A 24,610-nucleotide genomic window follows, 5' to 3' on the forward strand; every position below is an offset into this window, starting at 1 on the left:
ATTTTCAAAGACTTAAGAATGGTTTGTATTGGATACTTGATCAGATGGAGCACCTTATATATATATATATATATATATATATATATATATATATATATATATATATATATATATATATATATATATATATATATATATATATATATATGTACTCCGGGGGAGGAGGTGACTGCTAATAAAAGAAAGTATAAAACATGGGACCTAAGGAAACTCCAAAGTATTAAAATTCTTTGTTTTTGAGGTCCTACTCCCCAACCCTCCCCAAATCACCCCACCCCACCTAAAAAAATTACAACAAATCTTTTTTCACTACTAAAAATACGTGTATTTCTTATAGAATTTTCGAACAAAATTTCATCGGAATTATACTAGTAGGAAATCATTTCAGTAGCTTTTTAGGGTTTCAGACGATTATCCGACAGAGTTGTAATTCGCTTGTTATTAGGAATGTTTTTCGATCGTTGTTAGCTACTTAATGTCTTAGTCATAAAATACAGGAATATAAGATATTTTCACTGTTTCATATTATGTGGCGATATTTGATGGGTTACAAATTCAGGTATTAATTTGACATATAAAATGTACATTAAAGTTGTGACTAGAAAGAGAACAGGCATCACCTCAAAATTTAAGTGAGATTAAGCTAATGTATTCAAATTCTTGAAATTTATGAATTGTATTAAAATAAAATGGTGTCAAAATAGGATCAATAAATGCTTTTGGTTAATGTTAGTTATGAATGCATCCACTATATATCCTTATATTAAATTAATATATGGCACTCCTTTTTTTGTGTGTTTTAAAAAGTACATTATTTTTATATATCTAAAAATACTTTAATTTAAAATTCTTTCAATTCTACCCTTAATGACTAAAATGAAACTAGTTAGGTCTGTTTGGCCATAAAAAAAAAAATCTTTTTTTCGAATTTTTTCACTTTTTTCGGAATCAACATTTGATCATGAAAATTTTAATTTTTCGCTTGAAGTTGAACTCCGGAATTTGAAAAACTCCAAAAAGCTGTTTTTAGAAAATTTCACTTCAAAGCACTCACAAAAATTCAAAAACAGCTCCAAATTATATTTATGTCCATATATAACTTTAATTTTCACATACCATTTTCAACTTAAAACAATTTTTTTTTTCGGAATTTCATAATTTTTATGTCCGAACGCCAACTAGGAAATCACAGTATAGGATTTTTTTTTTTTCCTGAACCTCATCATTGGGTTTCTTTTTATGTACTAAATGACTTGTAAATTTGACAATTGTAAGTACTTAGAAAACCAACTTTTATAAATTCCTTAAAAAAATTGGGAGCTTATGTTGTGCCACAAAAGTAGTAAATCCTTGAATTCTCCTAGTACCATAAAACTCCATTTCTGATCTCTTTTTATCTAATCTCCCAAGAAAAAGCAAATACTGATGTGATATAAATTGTATTTTATTATATCATGTCAGTATTCTTTGACACCTGAATGGATTCTAGGAATTGATTCTTGATTGGTTGTAGAGCTTAAAATAATATACTGGGCAATACTTTTTCTTCTCTCCCATATATAAATGTCAAATAAAATCCCTTAAATTAGCTTTTGGCATGTTGTCTCAACCATTCAAATTGTCACATTAAACTTATTCTTTTACTTTTAAATAACCTTATCAAAAGCGTTTCTACCTCACACAAGGTAGGGATAAGCAGGGGCGGATCCATAGTATCGGGTATGGGTTTCCGAGAACCTAATAACTTTTACCCGAGCCTTGTATTTGTATTGATAAATTTATTAAATATATAAGTATTTTTAGTTTGGAACCCATATATAAGCAAAATCAGGAGTTGGTCCAGTGGCAAACGAAAGGAACCAACTCGGGTATTGATAATTTACCCGAGCTTTTGTTTTTTTCCCCCAAACAGCACCCACAGGCATCTTTCCGGCCAACATTAAAAAACTTCCTCACTTGCTTAAAGTATCACTTTTGCCCAAATGCTGAGAACCCATAAGGTTCAAATCCTAGATCCGCCTCTGGGGATAAGGTCTACGTATACTTACCCTCCTCAGACTCCACTTATAAAATCACACTGTATATGTTATTATTACTAATGTTTCTTCTAAATATCCTCGACTCAATGGTGGAATTGTATAGAAGAAGTTTCAACTAACCAAGAATCACTAATAAATGAATAGAAAAAAGAGATGGACGATTAATTCAGAGCTAAAACTTAAGGCTAGAAATTCTAGATTATATAATTCTGTAGTTAGAGAGATTTTCAAATTAGACTTCAAGCTGATCCAACTGATTCACGTCCCCGTGATCCAGTATTGAAGATGCTAATGGAAGGATTTATGTGAGAAATGCTATAAGAACTACAACAACAAGGACGAAATAGTCTTGCCTATACTAAATTATCTGCTAATCTTATTCAACCGTAGATGGGAATTAGAGCGGGCGATCTCTACCTTCTTAATATGCGGTGCACCAACTTGAAGTCTAATTTAAAAATATCTCTCTAACTTCACAGATTTAGCTTATGTGACGATATCTCCTTTTTAATATGTTCCTAGAGAATGATTCATTTCTAAATATGAAATTAATTTAATTTTAATTTTATCATCTTATCCTTAATAATAAATTTTTATACCCATACAATAGTATAGGTTTATGACCATAATCTCAAAAGTATTCTTTTTTTTTTCTTCTTAAATTCGATCTCTAATCAAATAGATTTACGTAAATTGAAATACATGAAGTAACTAATAGATGACTAAGAAGACTTCAAGCTAGGGTTTCTACTTAAAGACATTAGGAATCCCTTGCTTTTTCATTTAGAGTAATGAGGCTGAGTCTTACTAGGCTAGAACCTTTCCCAAATTTACATGTAAGATAAACATAAAAATTATCACTAATTTGGAAAAGATTCATATTTTTAAAGTAACATTCTGATCATTAAAGTATGGGCACACTGCTCAAAGCATAAGTAAAGCCTAAAGGGAACTCCACCATATATATAAATGAGCTGACAAGTCATTTCGAAATGCAAAGATGATTTGCCCATAATTCTTGTTTTGGAAATTGCTTAGGTAGTGGTATTTCCATAATTAGAAACCAACGTACACTGTTAATTATCCTAGTCAACCGTGTAAATCATGTAACTGGTAAGGTTGCTGTCATGTGACCAGAAGGTCATGAGTTCGAGCCGTGAAAACAGTTTCTTACAGAAATGCAGGGTAAGACTGCGTACGATAGACCTTTGTGATCTGGCCCTTCCCCAAATCCCACACATAATGGGAGCTTAGTGTAATGGGCTGCCCTTTAGTCGGGTAGATCATGTCAATGCACTTCAAAAGCCTATCTTCACCTTTTTTTTCCCCTTTAAACAACATATAATTTAAAACCACCTGTATTTAAGTTATAAGGCCTTCTAATTTATTATATTCTTGCACCTAAAACAGTTTTCATTATCAAGCTTTCTTAAAATAATGTAATGTCATTTCAATAAGAATCTGCTTAAGGTTTTAAGAGTAAAAGTAGGCAGCACCAGAGGACGGTCTAGAATTTCTAAAACATAAGCGTACCGATATGTGTTTCTTTGCATAAATAACTCAGTATTCAACCAAGTGCATATCATTTAACCTTTTTGAAGCACAAGAGCCAACAAATATTATTAGGCCAATTCTAAAAAATACATATAAAAAATACTTAGTTTGACGATGAGACCACGGGTTCACGTGCCCCATAATCTGGGCTATAAGTCCATTATTTATACACTCCTTTTTCTTCTTCATTCTAGAAAGACAAGACGTTATGCTCATGCCAAATCGAGAACCATAATTTTAATTTGTTATCTCTTAAAATGAAGCATTCTAAGGTCATAATATGTTTGGAGTAAACATCGCTTCAAGTTAGAGTTAACTTGAAGAGGTTTGCAACAGTCGAGTATTTAGTTATTGGGGTGAAGGGAATAGAGTTAATCTTTTAGGTTACAAAATTGTCATTTGTATTTCGCTCTCTTTGTTATTTGGATTAAATCTTACCGATGTAGGTCGTGATTTTCTTTTACACCTTTTCGCTAGATGGTTTTCCATTAAAAATTTATGTGTTCTTTACTTTATTCCATATTATTTCACTTGCGGTAACTAGTACTCATTAACGCGACGAGAACCAGTTCCATCTTCTAGTTTCTGTAGGTTAAGTTTAATCTTTTAGATAAACTTTATATAAAAAAAATTAAAATTAGCAACGATCCAATTCACCCCTCTTTTGTGTACATGTAACAAGACTTAAATATGATTTGCTTGATTTTCTGATTAATGTTACATGGAATCACAACTTGGATTATAATCAAAAGAGTTTATCGATTGCATGACAAATTCAGAAATTTAAAATATAGATATTTTATTCTGTTCGAATATGATGATATTGATTTGAAATTAACCAAGAGAATAGTATCTTGGGCTTAAAAACCAGAATATATAGATTTTATAAGGGAAAAGTACAGAAATAGCCAATTTAAACACAAACTTACCAACCTCTTGTGACGAGCCGGCCAGTCGTCTCATGAGTTACCGCTCCGTTTTTTCCATTTCTGCCTTTTTACGCTTCGTTATCCGTGTTTTATGTGATCGGGTTGATTAGTTTGAGTTCAGAAAGGATTTGGTAAATGAGACACTTAGTCTCTTTTAAGAAAGTTTAAGTTGGAAAAGTCAAACGGATGTTGACTTATGTATTAGAGGGATCGGATGTGAGTTCCGATGGTTCGGCTAGCTTCAGGAGGTGATTTATGACTTAGGAATGTGATCGGAATTGGTTTTGGAGGTCCGGTGTAGAATTAGGCTTGAATTGATGAAGTTAGTATTTTGGCATTTTCGGTTGGTAGGTGAGATTTTGATCCGAGGGTTGGAATGGAATTCTGAGAGTTGCGGTAGCTTTGTTATGTCATTTGGGATGTGTGTGCAAAATTTCAAGTCATTCGGAGGTGGTTTGGTTTGGTTTTTGATTGAAAGCATATTTCGGAAGATTTTCAAAAACTAGGCTTGATTCTGATGTGTTTTGAGTAATTTGATGTTGTTTGAGGTGTTTTATTTATTGGAACAAGTTTGAATAAAGTATTGGGTTATGTTTGTGCTTTTGGTTGAGGTCCCGAGGGCCTCGGGGTGATTCCGAATGGCTAACGGAGAGGTTGGAACCTTGTTGTAGCAGCCGATATTGCTGCTTCTGGTATCTTCGCACCTGCGGATTGGGGACCGCAGATGTGGTGCCGCACATGCGGAAGGGGAGCCGCAGATGCGAGAGTGGGCGTGGTGAGCAGTTTCCGCAGAAGCAGTCAAGGTGGCCACATCTGCGAAGCCGCAGATGCGAACTTTCGATCGCAAATGCGGTTTTGGCTAGTAAGTGAGTGACCGCAGAAGCGGTTGTTTGGGCCGCATATGCGGTACCGCAGAAGCGGACTTTTATTTGCAGATGCGAAAAAACCCTGGGCAGAATGTTTAAATTCGTTTCATCCGCGATTTTGAAGCTCATTTACTCCATAGTTGGCCTTTTTGAGAGCTTTTTGAAAGAAATCGAAGGGGGGGTACAAGGAGAAACGTTTGGAGGTAAGATTTTCGAACCTAAAACTTGATTCTATTGTGAAATCTACCTAGAAAATTATAGAAACGTAATCTAAAAATGGAAGAATTAGGGCTTGGGATTTTGAACCTTTGAATTAGGATTTGAAGAACCATTTGAGGTTGGAATTAAGAACTTTTGATATGTATGAACTCGTGGGGTGATAAGGAATCTAATGGTGTAAAAAAATTTGAGTTTCGAGAAGTGGGCCCGGGGCTCGGGTTTTGCTAATTTCGGGATTTTTGATATTTTTGATTGTTTTCGCTTGGGCTTTGCTCCCTTAGCATATTGTGATGTATTCGTTCTGATTTTGGATAAATTCGATGCGTGTGGAGGCCGATTCGAGGGGCAAAGGCGTTGCGAGCTAGAGTTGTAGCCGGTTCGAGGTGAGTAATGATTGTAAATGATGTCCTGAGGGTTTGAAACCCCGGATTGCACATCGTAGTGCTATATTATGGTTAGACACGAGGTTGATGATGAGCGTGGGGTCGTTTACTATTGGGGATTGTGACTTGGTCCGTCCCGATTGATAATTTTACCGCGTATTTGACTGAAACTTGTTTGTTATCATCATGGTTTGGGCTGATTGCCATATTTGGGCTTCGTGCCAACTATTTGAACCCTCCGAGGATTTTTATCATTATTTCCTCACTGTATTGATTTATTACTTGAACTCAGTCCTGTTGTTTTCCACTATTTTACAACTCACCCACTTTTACTCAGTTTTGAGACTTAAGTGATATTTCTAAATGAATGTTTTGGGCTGAGCACTACTGTTTTACAAATGCCTGAGGGGCTTGTAATGATATTCTGACTGAGTGCGGCCGAGGGCCAGATGTGAGGATACACTGAGTGATATGAGACCGAGGGCCTAAGATACATTTACACGCCACGAGGTGGCGTAAGTGATGTGAGGCCGAGAGTCGAGAGATGATGCCACAAGATGGCTTGATATAGCGCTTGGGCCGTAAGGGGCCCTTCCAGAGTCTGCACACCCACAGCGAGAGGGTACCCATCATGATTTGAGAAGGAGCCCGAGGGGCTGGTACTGTACTAAGAGTGAGCCCGAGGGGCTGATATTGTTCTGAGCAATTGTTACTGTGCCCGAGTGGCGAATTTCTACTTGCTATTTACCCGCTAAATTACCTGTTTTACTTGGTTTAAAGGGATTTCATTTGACTTCTTCACTGATTTACTGCTTTAAGTGATTTTACTGTTTGATATAGAATTGCTTTGTGCCTTTACGTGTTTTCTCGCTTTCAGCCATTATTTATGATTATTACTCACTGGGTCGGAGTACTCACATTAATCCCTACACCGTGTATGCAGATTCAGGCATCGCAGAGTCCACTCCTGAGTGCTAATCCTCCCAGTCCAGGTAGCGTTTTTCAGAGATTACGAGGTAGCTGTTGGCATCCGCAGCCCCTGTGCCTCCCTTATCTTACTATTTTCATGTTCTTGAACTTCTGTATCGGATTTCGTATCTAGTAGACTGGTATCCGGATTTACTAGATGCTCATGACTTGTGACACCCCGGTTTGGGTTGTGTCGGGATAGTTTCTACTGTTGTTATCGTTATTTCTGCAAATTACGGTTATTATATCATGTTTTAGAACTATTTATGGTATTTAACTATTTAAAATAGGTGTTCTGTTTAGGTCTGGCTAGCCTTGTCTTCACGAGAGGCGCCATCACGACCGAGTTCGGGGTTAGGGTCATGACAAGTTGGTATCAGAGCCTAGGTTACATAGGTCTCACGAGTCGTGAGCAGGTTTAGTATAGTCTCACGGATCGGTACGGAGACGTCTATATTTATCCTCGAGAGGCTGCAAAACCTTTAGGAAAAACTTCATATTCTTGAAATTCTTGTCGTGCGAACTTGTGTTCCGAGTACTAAACTTCTGTTATTCCATTCTCTCATAGATGGTGAGGACGCGAGCTACCAGACGAGGTGGACGACCACCAGTGCCACCAGCTGAGACCACCAGAGGCTGTAGACGCATTCGTGGTCATGGCAGAGGCAGAGCAGCGAGGGCAGCACCTGTAGATCCACCAGCTGCCCTAGCTCCGGATCAGGCTCCAGCTATGGATACTCTAGCAGCACCAGTTCAGGCACCAGCTGTGCCCATCGTGATTCCGGGTCTTTAGGAGGCCTTGGCACAGATTTTATCAGTTTGCACAGGCCTGGCTCAAGCAGTTTTAGCCACAGTAGCAGCAGCTACTTTGCAGGCCGGGGGAGGCAATCAGACCCCCGCTACTCGCACACTTGAGCAGGTAGTGCAGGGACTTCAAATGCCGGGGGCACCTCCATCCCAACCGGTTGCACCAGCTCAGGAGTTTGTTGTGCCGGTTATGTCGGATGATGAGCAGCATCGTCTTGAGAGGTTTGGTAGACTCCAACCTCTGTCATTCAGTGGTGTTGAGGGCGAGGATGCCCAGGGTTTTCTAGATAAGTGCCAGCGGATGCTCCGTACAGCATGGATTCTTGAGTCTAGTGGTGTGGCATTTACCACCTTTCAGTTTTTTGGGGCCGCCTTCACTTGGTGGAAGGTGTATGAGAGGCGTAGGTCGGTTGGTACGGCGCCCCTTACTTGGCAGCAGTTCTCCACTCTCTTCTTGGAGAAGTATGTACCGCAGTCCCACAGAGAGGAGCTGTGTAGACAGCTTGAGTGGTTGCGACAGGGGGATATAACTGTGTCACAGTATGAGTTGAGGTTTTCTAAGTTGGCTCGTTGTTGTTTGGATGGTTCCGACAGACCGTGAGAGGATCAGGAGATTTGTTGATGGCCTTAACTATCATCTCCGTATTCTTATGACCAGAGAGAGAGTGTTGGGTGCTATGTTCGAGGAGGTGGTTGATATCACTCGCGAGATTGAGATGGTTTGCCTTCAGAAGCAAGAGGATAGAGAGGCCAAGAGGCCTCGAGGATCGGGCAGTCATAGTACTCCTTTGAGAGGCCAGTTCCAGCATGGTAGAGGTTGTTCTTCCAGGCCTACTCGGTCAGCCCGTCCAGAGTATCGCGGGGCATCTTCAAGTCGTGGTTATCATGGGTCTCAGCAGGGCCAGCCTTCACTCAGCACCCTCCCAGCTTAGAGTTCATCTCGTGCCCCGTCATCTCAGGGTTCTTCTATGCCGAGTGCATCAGCTAGTCACTCCGGTGCGAGGGGTTCCCTTCAGTCCCCTTCTCCAGCACCTGGAAGTTGTTTTGAGTGTGGAGAGTTTAGGCATGTATGGAGGCAGTGTCCTCATCGTGTTGCTAGTTCGTCCCAATAGAGGGGTCAGCACTTGACTTCTGCTCCAGTTACTTCACCACCCGCCCAGCCAGCTAGGGGTGGAGGTCAGGCAGCTAGGGGTCGCCCTAGAGGGGGAGGTCGATCAAGGGGCGGTCAGGCTCGTTTCTATGCACTTCAGCTAGATCCGATGCTATTGCTGCAGATGCTGTCATTACAGGTATTATCTCAGTCTACCACAGAGATGCCTCTATATTATTTGATTCCGGTTCCACCTTTTCTTATGTGTTATCATACTTTGCTCATTATTTGGGTATGCCCCGTGAGTTTCTTGCTTTACATGTTCATGTATCTACCCCGGTGGGCGATACTGTTGTTGTAGACCGTGTGTATCGGTCATATGTGGTGACTATTGGGGGTATAGAGACCCGAGCGGATCTATTGCTATTGAGAATGGTGGATTTTGATGTCATTTTGGGCATGGATTGATTATCTCCATGTCGTGCTATTCTAGACTATCATGCTAAGACATTCACTTTGGCTATGCCAGGTGTGCCGCGGATCGAGTGGCGTGGTGTGACTGATTATGTTCCTAGTAGAGTGATCTCTTTCTTGAAGGCCCAGAGTATGGTTGAGAAGGGTTTCCTTTCATATCTAGCGTTTGTGAGGGATGTTGGAGCTGAGACTCCCAGCATTGATTCTCTCCCTGTTGTGAGGGATTTTCCCGATGTGTTTCCTGCAGACCTGTCGGGCATGCCACCGGATAGGGATATTGATTTTGGTTTTGACCTGGTGCCGGACACTCAGCCCATTTTTATTCCGCCGTATCGTATGGCACCAGCGGAGTTGAAGGAATTGAAAGAACAGCTTCAGGAACTCCTAGATAAGGGGTTCATTCGGCCTAGTGTGTCACCTTGGGGTGCGCCAGTCCTGTTTGTGAAGAAGAAGGATGGCACCATGAGAATGTGCATTGATTATGGGCAATTGAACAAGGTAACAATTAAGAACAAGTATCCCTTGCCTCGCATCGATGATTTATTTGACCAGCTTCAGGGAGCGAGAGTGTTCTCCAAGATTGATCTCCATTCGGGTTATCACCAGTTGAAGATCAAGGATTCAGATATTCTTAAGACTGCTTTCAGGACCAGATATGTTCATTATGAGTTCTTTGTAATGTCTTTCGGGCTAACCAATGCCCCAGCAACATTCATGCATTTGATGAAGCATGTTCTGGCCTTATCTTGATTCGTTTGTTATAATATTCATTGATGATATTCAGGTGTACTCGCGTAGTCAGGAAGAGCACGCGGAGCATTTGAGAGTTGTATTGTAGAAATTGAGTGAGGAGAAGCTTTATGCAAAGTTCTCCAAGTGTGAGTTTTGGCTCAGTTTAGTGGCTTTCTTGGGGCACGTGGTGTCCAGTGAGGGTATTCAGGGTGATCCAAAGAAGATTGAGGCGGTTGAGAGTTGGCCTAGACCGTCCTCAGCCACATAGATTCGTAGCTATCTTGGGTTGGCAGGCTATTATCGCCGGTTTGTTCAGGGATTCTCATCTATCGCATCGCCCTTGACCAAGTTGACTCAGAAGGGTGTTTCATTTGTATGGTCGAACGAGTGTGAGGAGAGCTTTCAGAAGCTCAAGACAGCTTTGACCACAGCTCCAGTATTGGTTTTGCCATCAGCTTCAGGTTCATATACCGTGTATTGTGATGCTTCAAGAGTTGGAATTGGTTATGTATTGATGCAGGAGGGTAGAGTTATTGCTTATGCTTCTCGTCAGTTGAAGCCCCATGAGAAGAACTACCCTATTCATGATTTGGAGTTGGCCGCCATAGTTCATGCATTGAAGATTTGGAGACATTTTTTGTATGGTGTATCTTGTGAGGTATTCACCGATCATCACATCTTCAGTATTTGTTCAAGCAAAAGGAACTTAATTTGAGGCAGCGGAGATGGTTGGAGTTGCTTAAGGATTATGACATCACTATATTGTACCATCCAGAAAAGGCCAATATGGTGGTCAATGCTTTGAGCCGAAAGACAGTGAGTATGGGGAGTTTGGCATATATTCTAGTTGGGGAGAGACCCCTAGCAGTTGATGTTTAGGACTTGGCCAATCGGTTCATAAGGTTGGATATTTCGGAGCCTAGTCGGGTGTTGGCGTGTGTGGTTTCTCGGTCTTCCTTATATGATCGCATCAGAGAGCACCAGTATGATGATCCGCATTTGCTTGTCCTTAAGGACAGAGTGCAGCATGATGATGCTAGAGATGTGACCATTGGTAATGATGGGGTGTTGAGGATGCAGGGCCGAATTTTTGTGCCCAATATGGATGGGCTTCGGGAGTTGATTCTGGAGGAGGCCCATAGCTCGCGGTATTCCATTCATCCAGGTGCCGCGAAGATGTATCAGGATTTGAGACAACACTATTGGTGGAGAAGAACGAAGAAAGATATTGTGGGATTTGTAGCTCAGTGTCTCAATTGTCAGCAGGTGAAGTATGAGCATTATAGACCAGCTGGCTTGCTTCAGCAGATGGTTATTCCTGAGTGGAAGTGGGAGAGGATCACTATGGACTTTGTTGTTGGACTTCCATGGACTTTGAAGAAGTTCGATGCTATTTGGGTGATTGTGGATCGGCTAACCAAGTCCACGCACTTCATTCCTGTGTGTACTACCTATTCTTCAGAGCGGTTAGCAGAGTTATACATTCGGGAGATTGTTCGGCTGTATGGTGTTCCAGTTTCTATCATTTCAGATCAGGGTACTCAGTTTACTTCCCAGTTTTGGAAGTTTGTTCAGCGAGAGTTGGGTACTCAGGTAGAGTTGAGCACAGCTTTTCATCCTTAGACGGACGAGAAGTCTGAGCGTACTATTCAGATATTGGAGGACATGTTGCGTGCTTGTATTATTGATTTTGGAGGTTCATGGGATAAGTTTCTACCGCTTGCATAGTTTGCTTACAACAACAGCTACCAGTCGAGTATTCAGATGGCTCCTTATGAGGCTTTGTATGGGAGGCGGTGTATATCTCCAGTTGGTTGGTTCGAGCCCGGTGAGGCTAGGCTATTGGGGACATATTTGGTTCAAGATGCTTTGGAGAAGGTGAGGGTGATTCAGGAGAGGCTTCATACAACGCAGTCGAGGCAAAAGAGTTATGAGGATCGGAAGGTTCGAGATGTGTCCTACATGGTTGGCGAGAAAGGTCTGCTGAAGGTTTCACCCATGAAGGGTGTTATGAGATTTGGGAAGAAAGGGAAATTGAGTCCTCGGTTCATTGGGCCTTTTGAGGTGCTTCGGAGGATTGGGGAGGTGGCTTATGAGCTTGTTTTGCCACCCAGCTTGTCAAGTGTGCATCCGGTATTTCATGTTTCTATGCTCTGGAAGTATATTGGGGATCCGTCTCATGTTTTGGACTTTAGCACGGTTCAGTTGGATGATGACTTGACCTTTGATGTGGATCCAGTAGCTATTTTGGGTCATCAGGTTCGGAAGTTGAGGTCCAAGGATATAGCTTCAGAGAAAGTGCAATGGAGAGATCAGCCCGTGGAGGAGGCTACATGGGAGACCGAGCGGGAGATGCGGAGCAGATATCCTCACCTATATGAGGCTTCAGTTATGTTTTTTGACTCGTTCGAGGACGAACGTTTGTTTAAGTTGGGGAGGATGTGACGACCCGGCCAGCCGTCTCATAAGTTACCGCTATATTTTCCCCATTTATGCTTCTTTACGCTTTGTTATCCGTATTTTATGTGATCGGGTTAATTAGTTTGAGTTCGGAAAGGATTTGGTAAGAAATGAGACACTTAGTCTCTTTTAAGAAGGTTTAAGTTAGAAAAGTCAACCGAATGTTGACTTATGTGTTAGAGGGCTCGGATGTGAGTTTCGATGGTTCGGTTAGCTTTGGGAGGTGATTTATGACTTAGGAGTGTGGTCAGAATTGGTTTTGGAGGTCCGGTGTAGAATTAGGCTTGAATTGTCGAAGTTAGTATTTTGGCGATTTCCGGTTGGTAGGTGAGATTTTGATTCGAGGGTCAAAATGGAATTCCGAGAGTTGCGATAGCTTCGTTATGTCATTTGGGATGTGTGTGCAAAATTTCAGGTTATTCGGAGGTGGTTTGGTTTGGTATTTGATCGAAAGCGTATTTCGGAAGATTTTTCAAAAATTAGGCTTGAATCCGATGTGTTTTGAGTAATTTAATGTTGTTTGAGGTGTTTTGATGATTGGAACAAGTTTGAATAAGGTATTGGGTATTGGGTTAACTTTCCATCGCAGATGCGGTTTTGGCTAGTAAGTGAGTGACCGCAGAAGCAGTTGTTTGGGCTGCATATGCGGTACTGCAGGAGCGGGCTTTTGTTTGCAGATGCGAAAAACCCATGGGCAGAATCTTTTAATTTGTTTCATCCGTGAATTTGAAGCTTATTTACTCCATAGTTAGCCTTTTTGAGAGCTTTTTGAAGGAAATCTAGGGGGTTCAAGGAGAAACGTATGGAGGTAAGATTTTCGAACCTAAAACATGATTTTATTGTGAAATCTACCTAGAAAATCATGGAAACTTAAGCTAAAAATGGAAGAACTATGGCTTGGGATTTTGAACTTTTGAATTTGGATTTGAAGAACCATTTGAGGTCGGATTTGAGAACTTTTGATATATATGAACTTGTGGGGTGATAAAGAATCTAATGATGTGAAAATTTCTGAGTTTCGAGAAGTGGGCCGAGGGCTCGGGTTTTGCTAATTTCGGGATTTTTGATATTTTTCGATTGTTTTCGCTTGGGTTTTGCTCCCTTGGCTTATTGTGAAGTATTCGTTCTGATTTTGGATAGATTCGACGCGCGTGGAGGCCGATTCGAGGGGCAAAGGCTTCACGAGCTAGAGTAGTAGGCGGTTCGAGGTGAGTAATGATTGTAAATGATGTCTTGAGGGTTTGAAACCTCAGATTGCACATCGTAGTGCTATATTGAGGTGAGACACGTGCTTGATGATGAGCGTGGGGTCATTTACTATTGGGGATTGTGACTTGGTCCGTCCCGAATGATGATTTTACCGCGTATTTAACTGAAACTTGTTTGTTATCATCATGGTTTGGGCTGATTGCCATATTTGGGCTTCGTGCCAACTATTTGAACCCTTCGGGGATTTTTATCACTATTTCCTCACTGAATTGATTTATTACTTGAACTAACCTGTTGTTTTCCACTGTTTTACAACTCAGCCTCTTTTACTCAGTTTTGAGACTTAAATGATATTTCTAAACGATGTTTTGGGTTGAGCACTATTGTTTTACAAATGCCTGAGGGGCTTGTGATGATTTTCTGACTGAGTGCGGCCGAGGGCCAGATGTGAAGATACACTGAGTAATATGAGGCCGAGGGCCTGAGATATATTTACACGCCATAAGGTGGCTTGAGTGATGTGAGGCCGAGAGCCGAGAGATGATGCCACGAGATGGCTTGATATAGCGCTTGGGCCGTAAGGGGCCCCTTCGGAGTCTGCACACCCACAGTGAGCGCGGGTACCCATCATGATATGAGAGTGAGCCCGAGGGGCTGATACTGTACTGAGAGTGAGCCTGAGGGGCGGATTTCTACTTGCTATTACCCGCTAAATTACCTGTTTTACTTGGTTTAAAGGGATTTCATTTGACTTCTTCACTGATTTACTGCTTTAAGTGATTTATTGCTTAATATAAAATTGCTTTGTGCCTTTATGTGTTTTCTTGCTTTCAGCCATTATTTATGATTATTACTCACTGGGTCGGAGTACTCACATTACTCCCTGCACCGTGTGTGCAGATTCAGGCATCGCAGAGTCCGCTCCTGAGTGCTGATCCTCCTAGTCCGGGTAGCATTTTCGAAGACTACGAGGTAGTTGTTGGCGTCCGTAGCCCCCGTGCCTCCCTTATCTTACTATTTTCATGTTCTTGAACTTCTGTATCGGATTTCGTATCTAGTAGACTGGTATCCAGATTTACTAGATGCTCATGACTTGTGACACCCCGGTTTGGGCTGTGTCGGGATGGTTTCTACTGTTGTTATCGTTATTTCCACAAATTACGGTTATTATATCATGTTTTAGAACTATTTATGGTATTTAACTGTTTAAAAGAGGTGTTCTGTTTTCGTCTGGCTGGTCTTGTCTTCACAAGATGCGCCATCACGACCAGGTTCGAGGTTAGGGTCGTGACACCTCTAGCCCAAAATTAAATACTTACCAAAAGTAGCCCAAAATTTAGAGATACACACAAGCATATCAATTTACCACGCATCGAAGAATCACGCTTCCAACAATCACACATCCGAGAATCACGTTTCCTTCCCTTTTTCAAGCTATCAATTTACCAGATCACGTCATTTTCTCCCTCTATAAATCATAGCATTTTCTCCCAAAAATTCTCCAAAGGATCTAAAGTAATTCCAAATTTCACTCAAAATCAATCAATTTCACTATATACCTTCGCAATTTCTATGTAGATACAGCTTCTGCAATTTTTGTGTAGAAGGAACTACGAACTGCAATCAAAATCTTTAGTGAGTTTTGACCTAATTTCAGCTACTTCAATGGCAAATTTACCAATTTTTATTCAGTATGGTGGCCGATGGAATGTTGACAACAGCTATGTAGATTATATTGCAGATGTTGTAATAGTTACTCCAAATATAAGTTTTGAAAATTTTGTAGACATGATTTCGAAACAACTTATGATAGATACTTCATTGAATGTATTGAAATCAAATACACTGTCCAAAACGGTTCTCCGCCAATAGTGATACACAATAGTATGGGTGTATGTGTATATCTTGAGCTGAAAAAAGCTCAGAATTTACAATGTATCCCCTTTGTATAACATCGAGTGAAAAGGATATGGACATGATCTGCTACAATTCCAATTCTGCTGTGATTTCCTCAGAATGTGCACAAAACTCAGTTGTAGAGGAGAGATACAACGAAAATACAATTAAGATGATCGAGTTTGGGGATGGAGAAGACTGGAATGATACAGAATCTGATGAAAATACAATAATAACTGACCCTTAACACATAGATGTAGAAGAAGGTCAAATTTATAAAGACAAGGCAACGATAGTCAAAGTCATGAAGCACTTGGCAGTAAAGGAAAATTTGCAGTTTAAGGTGCATAGATCAAATGAAAGCAGGTATCAAAATATTTATTATATAATTATGTATCTCAATGTATATCGTAGTTGATGTTAGAAGCATAATTATGCATAAAATAAGTTGTTTCTTGTAAGTATGTGGTTGTACACTTTTAAGTTGTGGTTGTCACCGTCTAGTACTGTATAGTCATTGTATTTTTTCATCTAGCATTGTTGATGGCAGTGTGTATCACTATATATCATTGTATTTCATGTCGCTCTATTTATTGATGGAAAAGTTTATATCCTTGTCATAGGTACTGCCTACTATGCATCAACAACAACTGTGATTGGTATTTTAAGTCTTCGAGCCTGAAAAAAGAAAACATTTTCAAGGTCAGAAATTTCAACAAAGTGCACTCATGCCCCCGGAAAGACATATCTTACGCACAACTTCAAGCTACTGCAAAACTCATTGGCAGTCTTCTGATAGACAAGTATAAAGACCCAAAAATAATATACACTCCTAGGGACATAATTAGAGACATGAAGAAGCAGTATGGTCTTCAAATGACACATATGCAAGCATGGAGATCGAAAGAATATGCAGTTCAAGTACTAGAGGGAACCCGAGCAAATCATATGAAAAGCTTCCAAGCTACTTTTATATGTTGGTTCTTACAAATCTTATGTCGGTGGTAAGTTTGAAAAAAAACAGAGGAAGCGTTGTTCATGTATGCTTTCGTTGTACTATATCTGTCTATAAAAGGATGGAAGTATTGCAAACCGGTTGTTGTTGTAGATGGAACCTTTCTTAAATCGACATATAGAGGAACATTATTGATAGCATCAACACAAGATCCAACAGGTAATATCCTACCACTCTCATATGCCATAGTAGATTCAGAGAATAATGCTTCCTGGGAGTGATTTTTGTGAGATTCAAGGATGCATTTGGGGAAAGAGAGGGAATGTGCATAGTCTCGGACAGGCATGAAGGCATTGAAAATGCCGTGGCAACATTGTATCCACAAGTACCTCATTATGTCTGCATATGACATCTATGGAATAATGTAAAAAAATTACAAAAAAATCATTTGCTGCTCAAAGACATATTCTTCGCTATGGTCAAAGCATACATAGTTGAGATGTTTGATTACCATATGGCAGAGGTAGAGAAAAGTGATAAGAGGGTTAAAGATTACTTAATGAATGTTGGGTATGAAAGATGGTCCAGAGCACATTCCGCTATCAATAGAACATTGACGATGACTTCAAACATTGTGGAGTCGATCAATGCAGTGCCCAAGGCTGCTAGGGAACTCCCAGTACTGCCTTTGCTAGACTACATAAGGCAATTTATCGGACAATGGAATGTTACAAACCTAAAGAATGCAGTAAAGTCATTCACTAGATCTTGAAAAAAATATATGATACAATGCTGATGGACAATCTTGAATTGTCACATCAGATGAAGGTATGACTGGAATCTGTAGATACTTGTGCATAGAATATGTAATCATGTCGAATTCACGGATCTGTTATATCTTTAACCCTTTGTGTGATTCTGTTAAACTAGTGTCCACATGCACAAAAGCAAAGGCTTTCAATTTAATGTAGCATTTATGCCTACCTTACTGCTGAAATATTGGTTGGTTTGACATGATATTAAGCTATTTTGAATCTTGTAGGCTCTCTAGTATATGTATTTTGAGGGCATATGATTTGTCACCACTAATGATAGTTGATAAATTTTGTAGGTGACCCCTTCGACGAGTTACTTATATTCAGTACTTGACAAGGGTAAGCAGAGAATGGTGTTCCTAAAAGATCGAACTTGCAGCTGTAGAAGGTTTCAGTTGGATGAGCTGTCATGTGCACATGCTTGGGCAGTATTAAAATACAAATACATTGAGTATTGCTCGGTATACTATACCAGGAAGTACCTATTGAAGACCTATGAAATTCCAATTTATCCGGTACCTAATGAAAGCACATGGAAAATTCCTGCAGAAGTTCTAAATGAAAAAGTCTTGCCACCAGACGTGACTAAAACAATAGGAAGGGCAAGGAAGGAGAGGTACAAGCCAATATCTGAAAAGAAACGAAAAAGGTCGATTTCATGTGGACAGTGTGGAGAAGAAGTTCACAACAGGAAAACTTGTAGAAATAATCCAAAGAGAGGATGAAATATGTCAAATTTAGAATCACTTGTTATTTTACTTTACTGAATATCATAGAGATTTAGAATAATGCAATATATCAAGAATTATATCATTGTAGAATGTCATTTGAATTTTAGGTATAAATAAATATTTGACCTATCATTTAAAATCATGTTGCAAGTGTATTTTTTAAATTATACATTTGTTTGATTAAAAAATAAGTTATGTATCATATTTGTATCGCTTGTGTATCACATTTGTATCATCTATGTATTGCTTGTGTATCACATATCTTACTCATGTCTGTATTTGTGTAGTAACAAAGCTAACTAATGGAAAATAGTCATAGCAGCTAGAAAACTATGCAAATAGTTTTAGAAATTTGCAAATAAGAGTGGCTTCATCAATACGTATTTGAAAACTATGTATCATATGTGTATCATATGTATATCATATCTATATCATATGTGTATCATTCATGTATCTGCAAGAGATAATATATCACAAACTACGGTATATTTTTCATATCTTTAATTCACAACACAAAATCAAGGGAGAAAATACCAAAATAAACTAAACTACAACACTCCAATATCGCACTGAAACTCATTAAACCTTTATAACAGAGCAAACATATCATTTGCCATGCAATTCTTAAAAGTATTCATAAAATTCAAGCACAAACAAATCTGATCCGTCTTACAACAATGACAACATAACAGAACACAATACAAAACGAAATTATAGAGTTCATCCTACAACAATGATAGAAATAACTACTTCTTCTACTTTCGTGACTTCTTCTGTCGATCAATAATCTCATCATCACTTTGCGCGTTCAGTTCCATCTTTTTTCTGGCATAATCCCATAAGAGAGCACCAAATCTGCATCGGTATGCATAGGCATTGAATTGTTTAGGAGGCGTCATGCCCTCAATGAAATACTCGGCAAATGATGTTGCAAATATACCGCAATCACTACAAAAAATAAAAAGAACAACAACTATCAAACTGCAGAATCTAAAAACAAGACAGATTGTGTTGAAAGAAATTAATACGCTTCGACTTGTTGAGGCAATCCTTCAACCATTTTTACATCAAAGGGGGTAATCAAGTCTTTTGATTTGTAGACACCAGTGCGCCAATTGATATCTTTTTTGTTTAAATAGAAATATGTGTGCACGAAAAAATGAGGCAGCAACACAGAATACTTGGCCATGGTCTTATGAACTTTGGCTTGATGAGCAGCTCCATCGCGCATAGAGTTATACATATAAATGCGCCTATCCTTGAAGGACATCACAACCATTATCCAATGCCATTTTTCTGAAATATTAATTGGCATTAATACATGCTCGACAATGTGCCATGGAACATTGGCATCCAAGACAAATCCTTGAATATACTCTGCAATGACATGTTTCGGATTGCACACATCACTATCTCCATCTGTATCAATAAACGCCTGCCACAACTCATTAAATTTCTGGTCGAAGTACCAATATGTGGTGGTGAATGTTACAGGTAGGTCTTTGTCATACTTCCCCTTCTTCCTCAGATAATATAACAAAACATCAATGTGCTGAAATAAAACATAACAAATAACTAATCACTAAAGGCTTGTAAGCATTAAGCAGCTACGGTTTTTCAAACCGAAATCACAGAAAACAAAGGAAAATGAATGCTCACTGCTATCTCTTGTGCCAGGCAATAGCAATTAATAATCTGTTCTAACTTAAGAGGACTGAGTGTTCATGTGTACACTGGCTAAAATCTTTTAAAAAATACTGCAGAAGTAAATTCTTACATACCGAGTCATCCAAAGGCTGACCATTATATGCCAAAGTGTAAAATCATTTTTTGTCTTCAACATGAAATACACCAAGATCATAAGCAGGATTGAGTTCACTAACATGCTTTGGGTAAATTTCATTCCTGGTAACATATATACACAAAAGAGTACAGTAATTTGATATAAAATAATGCTATAAGTGACAATATATTAAAATATAAAACTGAAAAAAACTCAGAAGTTGGAAACATACTTCTTTCTGGACTTCCCTTCTTTGACCCACACAACAAATACATTTAACAAAGAGTTGTTAATGCCAGTTCCGATTTTACTTTGAAAAGGATGCTTAATAGCATAAATTTACTTTTTTCCTTTCGCTGCAACAACACCAGTACTGGAACCTAAATCAAACACAATAATGAACGGAGACTGCACGACCTTTGCAGGACATCTCTTTCTTTTTTCCATTTGCGGCGATACTTCAGGAAGTAATTCAGGATTGTACAGAACCATCTCTCCTGCCACCTCATTAACATTTACAGTCGCACAAAAAATACCAGCCCGAGATTCAGGAACCTTTTGTTTCTCAGATTCTTCCTCTGTCTCCCTGACACTGCATCAACACTTGCAGTCGCACAAACAATACCAGTCTGAGATTCCGGAATCTTTTGTTTCTCAGATTCTTCCTTCGTCTCCCCTGCCGCCGCATCTGCAATCTCACCAATACCGCCAGCATGTGCTACATCTGGTGTGAAAGTTACTTTAGCAACAAACATGTCAACTTTCACACCAGAAGGTCCATTGACACCTAACTGATCTGTTGCATCGGGCATAATGTTGTTACGATAATACTCACTAGTATCTCTTTGAGAATGTGGAACATCTTTGCCTTCACTTCCACCGACCTATTTTTTAAAAAAAGAATCGAATTATCAAACACAACAAAGAAAAGAAAAGGGAAAAGTGCAGAATGCACAACTAAATACACCTTACAACCATCCATTTCAATATCTTCATTGCCACCAAACTCCATATTGCTCACAAAATCATTATTGTCTTGATGACCATGGGTGTCTTCCTTTGGATGTGCACCATATTTGACTTCGCTTGCACCAGGCTATTTTAAAAAAAATGATACAGTAAGTTAACTAAAAAATAAAAAGAAATTCACAATGGAAATGAAAGATATACCTTGGAATTTATCAACTCAAAGACATCCTTGAATTTATCAGAAACATATTCCATGAAGGAATTTAACTGCTTATGGAGCTACAAGATGAAACAAATAAGAAAGATAATAGACTTTGGATATACAATTTGAACACTACTGTAATGACCCAGTCAGTCGTTTTGAGAATTTAAGCTTCGCTCAGCGGCTTAAGGTCTGGAATAGCTTCATAATATGATTATCGACTTGCGTGCATGGTGGAATTCAGTTAACGGATGGTTCAGAGTCAAATTGGAAGAAGGAATCTAGTTTTGGAAGTTTGAATGGTGAGAATTTGATCAGAGTTGGACTTTTGAGTAAACGGCCCCATAATGAATTTTTGATGATTCCAACAGCTTCGTATGGTAATTTTGGACTTAGGCACGCATTCAAATTCAGAATTGGAGGTCTGTAGGCTAAATTGAGGCATTGCGAAAGTTGGAAAAGTTGAAGTTTGGAAAATGAAGAAGTTTGACCCACAGTTGACTTTTGGAATATCGAGCTCGGAATGCAATTCTGAGAGTTGGAATGCTCCGTTATGTCATTTTGGACTTGTCTGCAAAATTTGGCATCATTCTGGATTGATTTGATAGGTTTCGACTCGAGTTTAGAAATTTGAAGATTTGAGAGTTCATAAGTTTGATTTATGGTTTGATTTGTTGTTTTGGCATTGTTTAATGTGATTCGTAACCTCGAGTGAGTTCGTGTTAGGTTATGTGACTTGTTTATGTGTTTAGACGGGGTCCCGGGGGCCTCGGGTGTGTTCCGGATGGGCCAAGGGTCATTTTTCCCACTTTTGGAACTGTTGTTTTCTGCTTCTGGTATCCTCCTTCGCGATCGCGAATAGCTTTCGTGTTCGCGATGCCTTGTTCCTGACTACCTCGAAATCCTTCTTTGTGTTTGCGTCCAACACTTCGCGTTCGCGAAGCCCTGCATTTTCCTTTTCCGCGTTCGCATCCTTCCCTATGCGTTCGCGTAGGCTCCTGCCCTTCTTCTCCGCGTTCGCGAGCTCATCATCCTGTTTGCGATGAGAAACTTTGGCAGCCTTACTTTTCTTCTTCGTGAATGCGGTCCTGTGACGACCCGACCGGCCGTCTTAAGAATTAACGCCCCGATCCCCTATTAACTGCTTTCCTCGAGTCTATTTCCGCTATTTTTGATTGCGGGGATGTTCAGTTTTAAGTTTCGGAAAGTTTTGGGAAACTTAGTCCCTAAATGAGAGCTTAATTGTTGGAAAGTTGACCATAGTTGGAACAGTGTGAAGACGGCCTCGGAATGGAAATCTGATGGTTCTGTTAGCTCCGTTGGGTGATTTCAGGGTTAGGAGCATGTTCGGATTGTGTTTTGGAGGTCCATAAATAATTTAGACTTGAAATGTCGAAAGTTGAATTTTGGGAGTTTCCGGTTCGATAGTGAGATTTTGATCTGATGTTCGGAATGAAATTCCGAGAGTTGTAGTAGTTCCGTCATGTCATTTAGGATGTGTGTGCAAAATTTAAGGTCATTCGGACAAGGTTTGGTAGACTTTTTGATCGAAAGTGTGTTTTTAGAGTTTTTGGAATTTTTAAGATTGAATCCAATGAAAAATAGGTGTTTTGATGTTTTTGAAGAAAAATTCTAGAATGAAAATCGGGATTTGAGGGACCAAATGGTATCGGAATTTGATAAATTTTGTATTGTTGAACTCGTATCGCAATGGGTATTCAGTTTTTATAAAATTTGTCGGGTTCCGAGGTGCGGGACTGGGGGTCGACTTTTGGACCGATTTTTAGAATTTGATCAAGATTGAGGCTTTATGATACGGAATAGTCCCTTATGTGTTTTATTTATGCTTTGAAGTTAATTTGGCTAGGTTTGAGCCGTCAGGAGGTCTTTTCACCCGAGAAGTGCATCTTAGAGTTTTTGGTTTGTCGTCTTTGAGGTATGTATCTTGCTTAACCTTGTGTGGGGGACTTCCCCTAGGATTTGAGTCTTCTATGATTGATTGTAGTTCGTGTACGCGATGTGATGAGTGCGTACTCGGGCTTATCTGTGAAAAATTGGCCTTTTAGAGTTATTAGACCCTTATATTTGTCACACCTCCTTTTTACTACACCCCGTAAAGGGATATAGTATAAGGGAGTTTTTCCAATTAAAGGACAATCGAAACGGGACTCATTGTTAAAAGATTCAGAGTTGCCACTTGGGAGATTTATGGTGTCCCAAGTCACCGGTTGAATCCCGAATCGAGGAAAACACTGACTCTGTTTAACAGTCCGCGAACTAGAAATCCGGGTAAGGAATTCTGTTAACCCGGGAGAAGGTGTTAGGCACTCCCGAGTTCCGTGGTTCTAGCACGGTCGCTCAACTGTTATATTCAGCTTAATAATCTGATTTTAGAACATTTTGAACCTATGTGCAAATTTAACCTTTTAACCGCTTTTAACTTATTTAAATAATTAATTTGAGGTCATTTAAAACATATCGCAAGCTACACCACATGAAATGCACTCGTGGTTCACGACACGCTCTATTTAACCTTGTTGGAAATTAGAACCGGGTCACATGAAATGCACCCCCGGATTTTAACATGCTTATTTCATTATTATTATCCAAAATTATGGCAGGGTCACATGAAATGCACACCCGAGCCCATTTAGTCTAATTGACATAGTTCAGTAATCCAGTCTCTATACTGTGACAAAATCACGTTCAGCTATACCCAATTCAAGTAAACACGAGCAGATAACCGAGCGAGCAAATTCAAAACCACGGAGATCAATTACAGAATCAAGGGATCATGTCATTAAACAAATAATTAATACCAAACTTGCATAAAACGAATAGAGGGTGAAAGAGGTGAACCTCAATATAGTCGATTCATTATTTTGAACTCAAAAATGTGACGAGCCATGGACGGGACTCGAATTAGCACCGGAAACTCGGATTCGAACACCTCAATAAATCTCACCCCAGTCGAACTCAAATCCAAATCTAGCACCTATCTCTTTCCCCCGCTCACTGCTGACACACTCTTTAACAAGTTTTACCTTCAAATTCAATTTCCAGAACATGATTCTATTCAAACGATGCATTGGCTGATAAATGAACATCGACATGGAAATGGTGATGTCCTTTCCCTTGGTACTGTTTTTCATTTTTATTTGTCATTTTGTGTAAGCTCGGGAAAAAGGAAGTCCTTACATATGGTTTTGCATTGTCAAGCAATTCACAGCAGTGTTCCTTACAGGAATTTCATCGAACAATACGGCGGCTCTAGGTAAACAATGTGACTTGCCACGCAAATCAACCAAAACAGAGAACACATACACGCTTAAAACAAACCAGAATATCCATGCAAAAGGGCGTGAATTACCTTCGAATTTGTAAGAACATGTTGCCCGTTTACAAAGAAGCTCAGGCCTATGAAGCTAAACACGGACAGACCTGACTGGGAACCTCAACGACGAGTTCAACAATTAACAACAACAAATTTTTGACCTCAACAGATTTTGGAAACAAATCGCGACCAAG

At 39.6% G+C, this 24,610-nt stretch overlaps 1 protein-coding gene across 1 annotated transcript; it reads left to right on the forward strand.

Moving 5' to 3' along the window:
- The first annotated feature begins 17,057 nt into the window (after positions 1–17,057).
- Positions 17,058–18,122, forward strand: LOC107799579 (uncharacterized). The gene is made up of 2 exons (XM_075223579.1): positions 17,058–17,330; positions 17,694–18,122. The coding sequence occupies exons 1-2, from the start codon at positions 17,058–17,060 to the stop codon at positions 18,120–18,122; spliced, it is 702 nt and encodes a 233-aa protein (XP_075079680.1).
- The last annotated feature ends 6,488 nt before the right edge of the window (positions 18,123–24,610 follow it).

The sequence above is a fragment of the Nicotiana tabacum genome, chromosome 10, assembly GCF_000715075.1.
Source record: "Nicotiana tabacum cultivar K326 chromosome 10, ASM71507v2, whole genome shotgun sequence".
NCBI lineage: Eukaryota > Viridiplantae > Streptophyta > Magnoliopsida > Solanales > Solanaceae > Nicotiana > Nicotiana tabacum.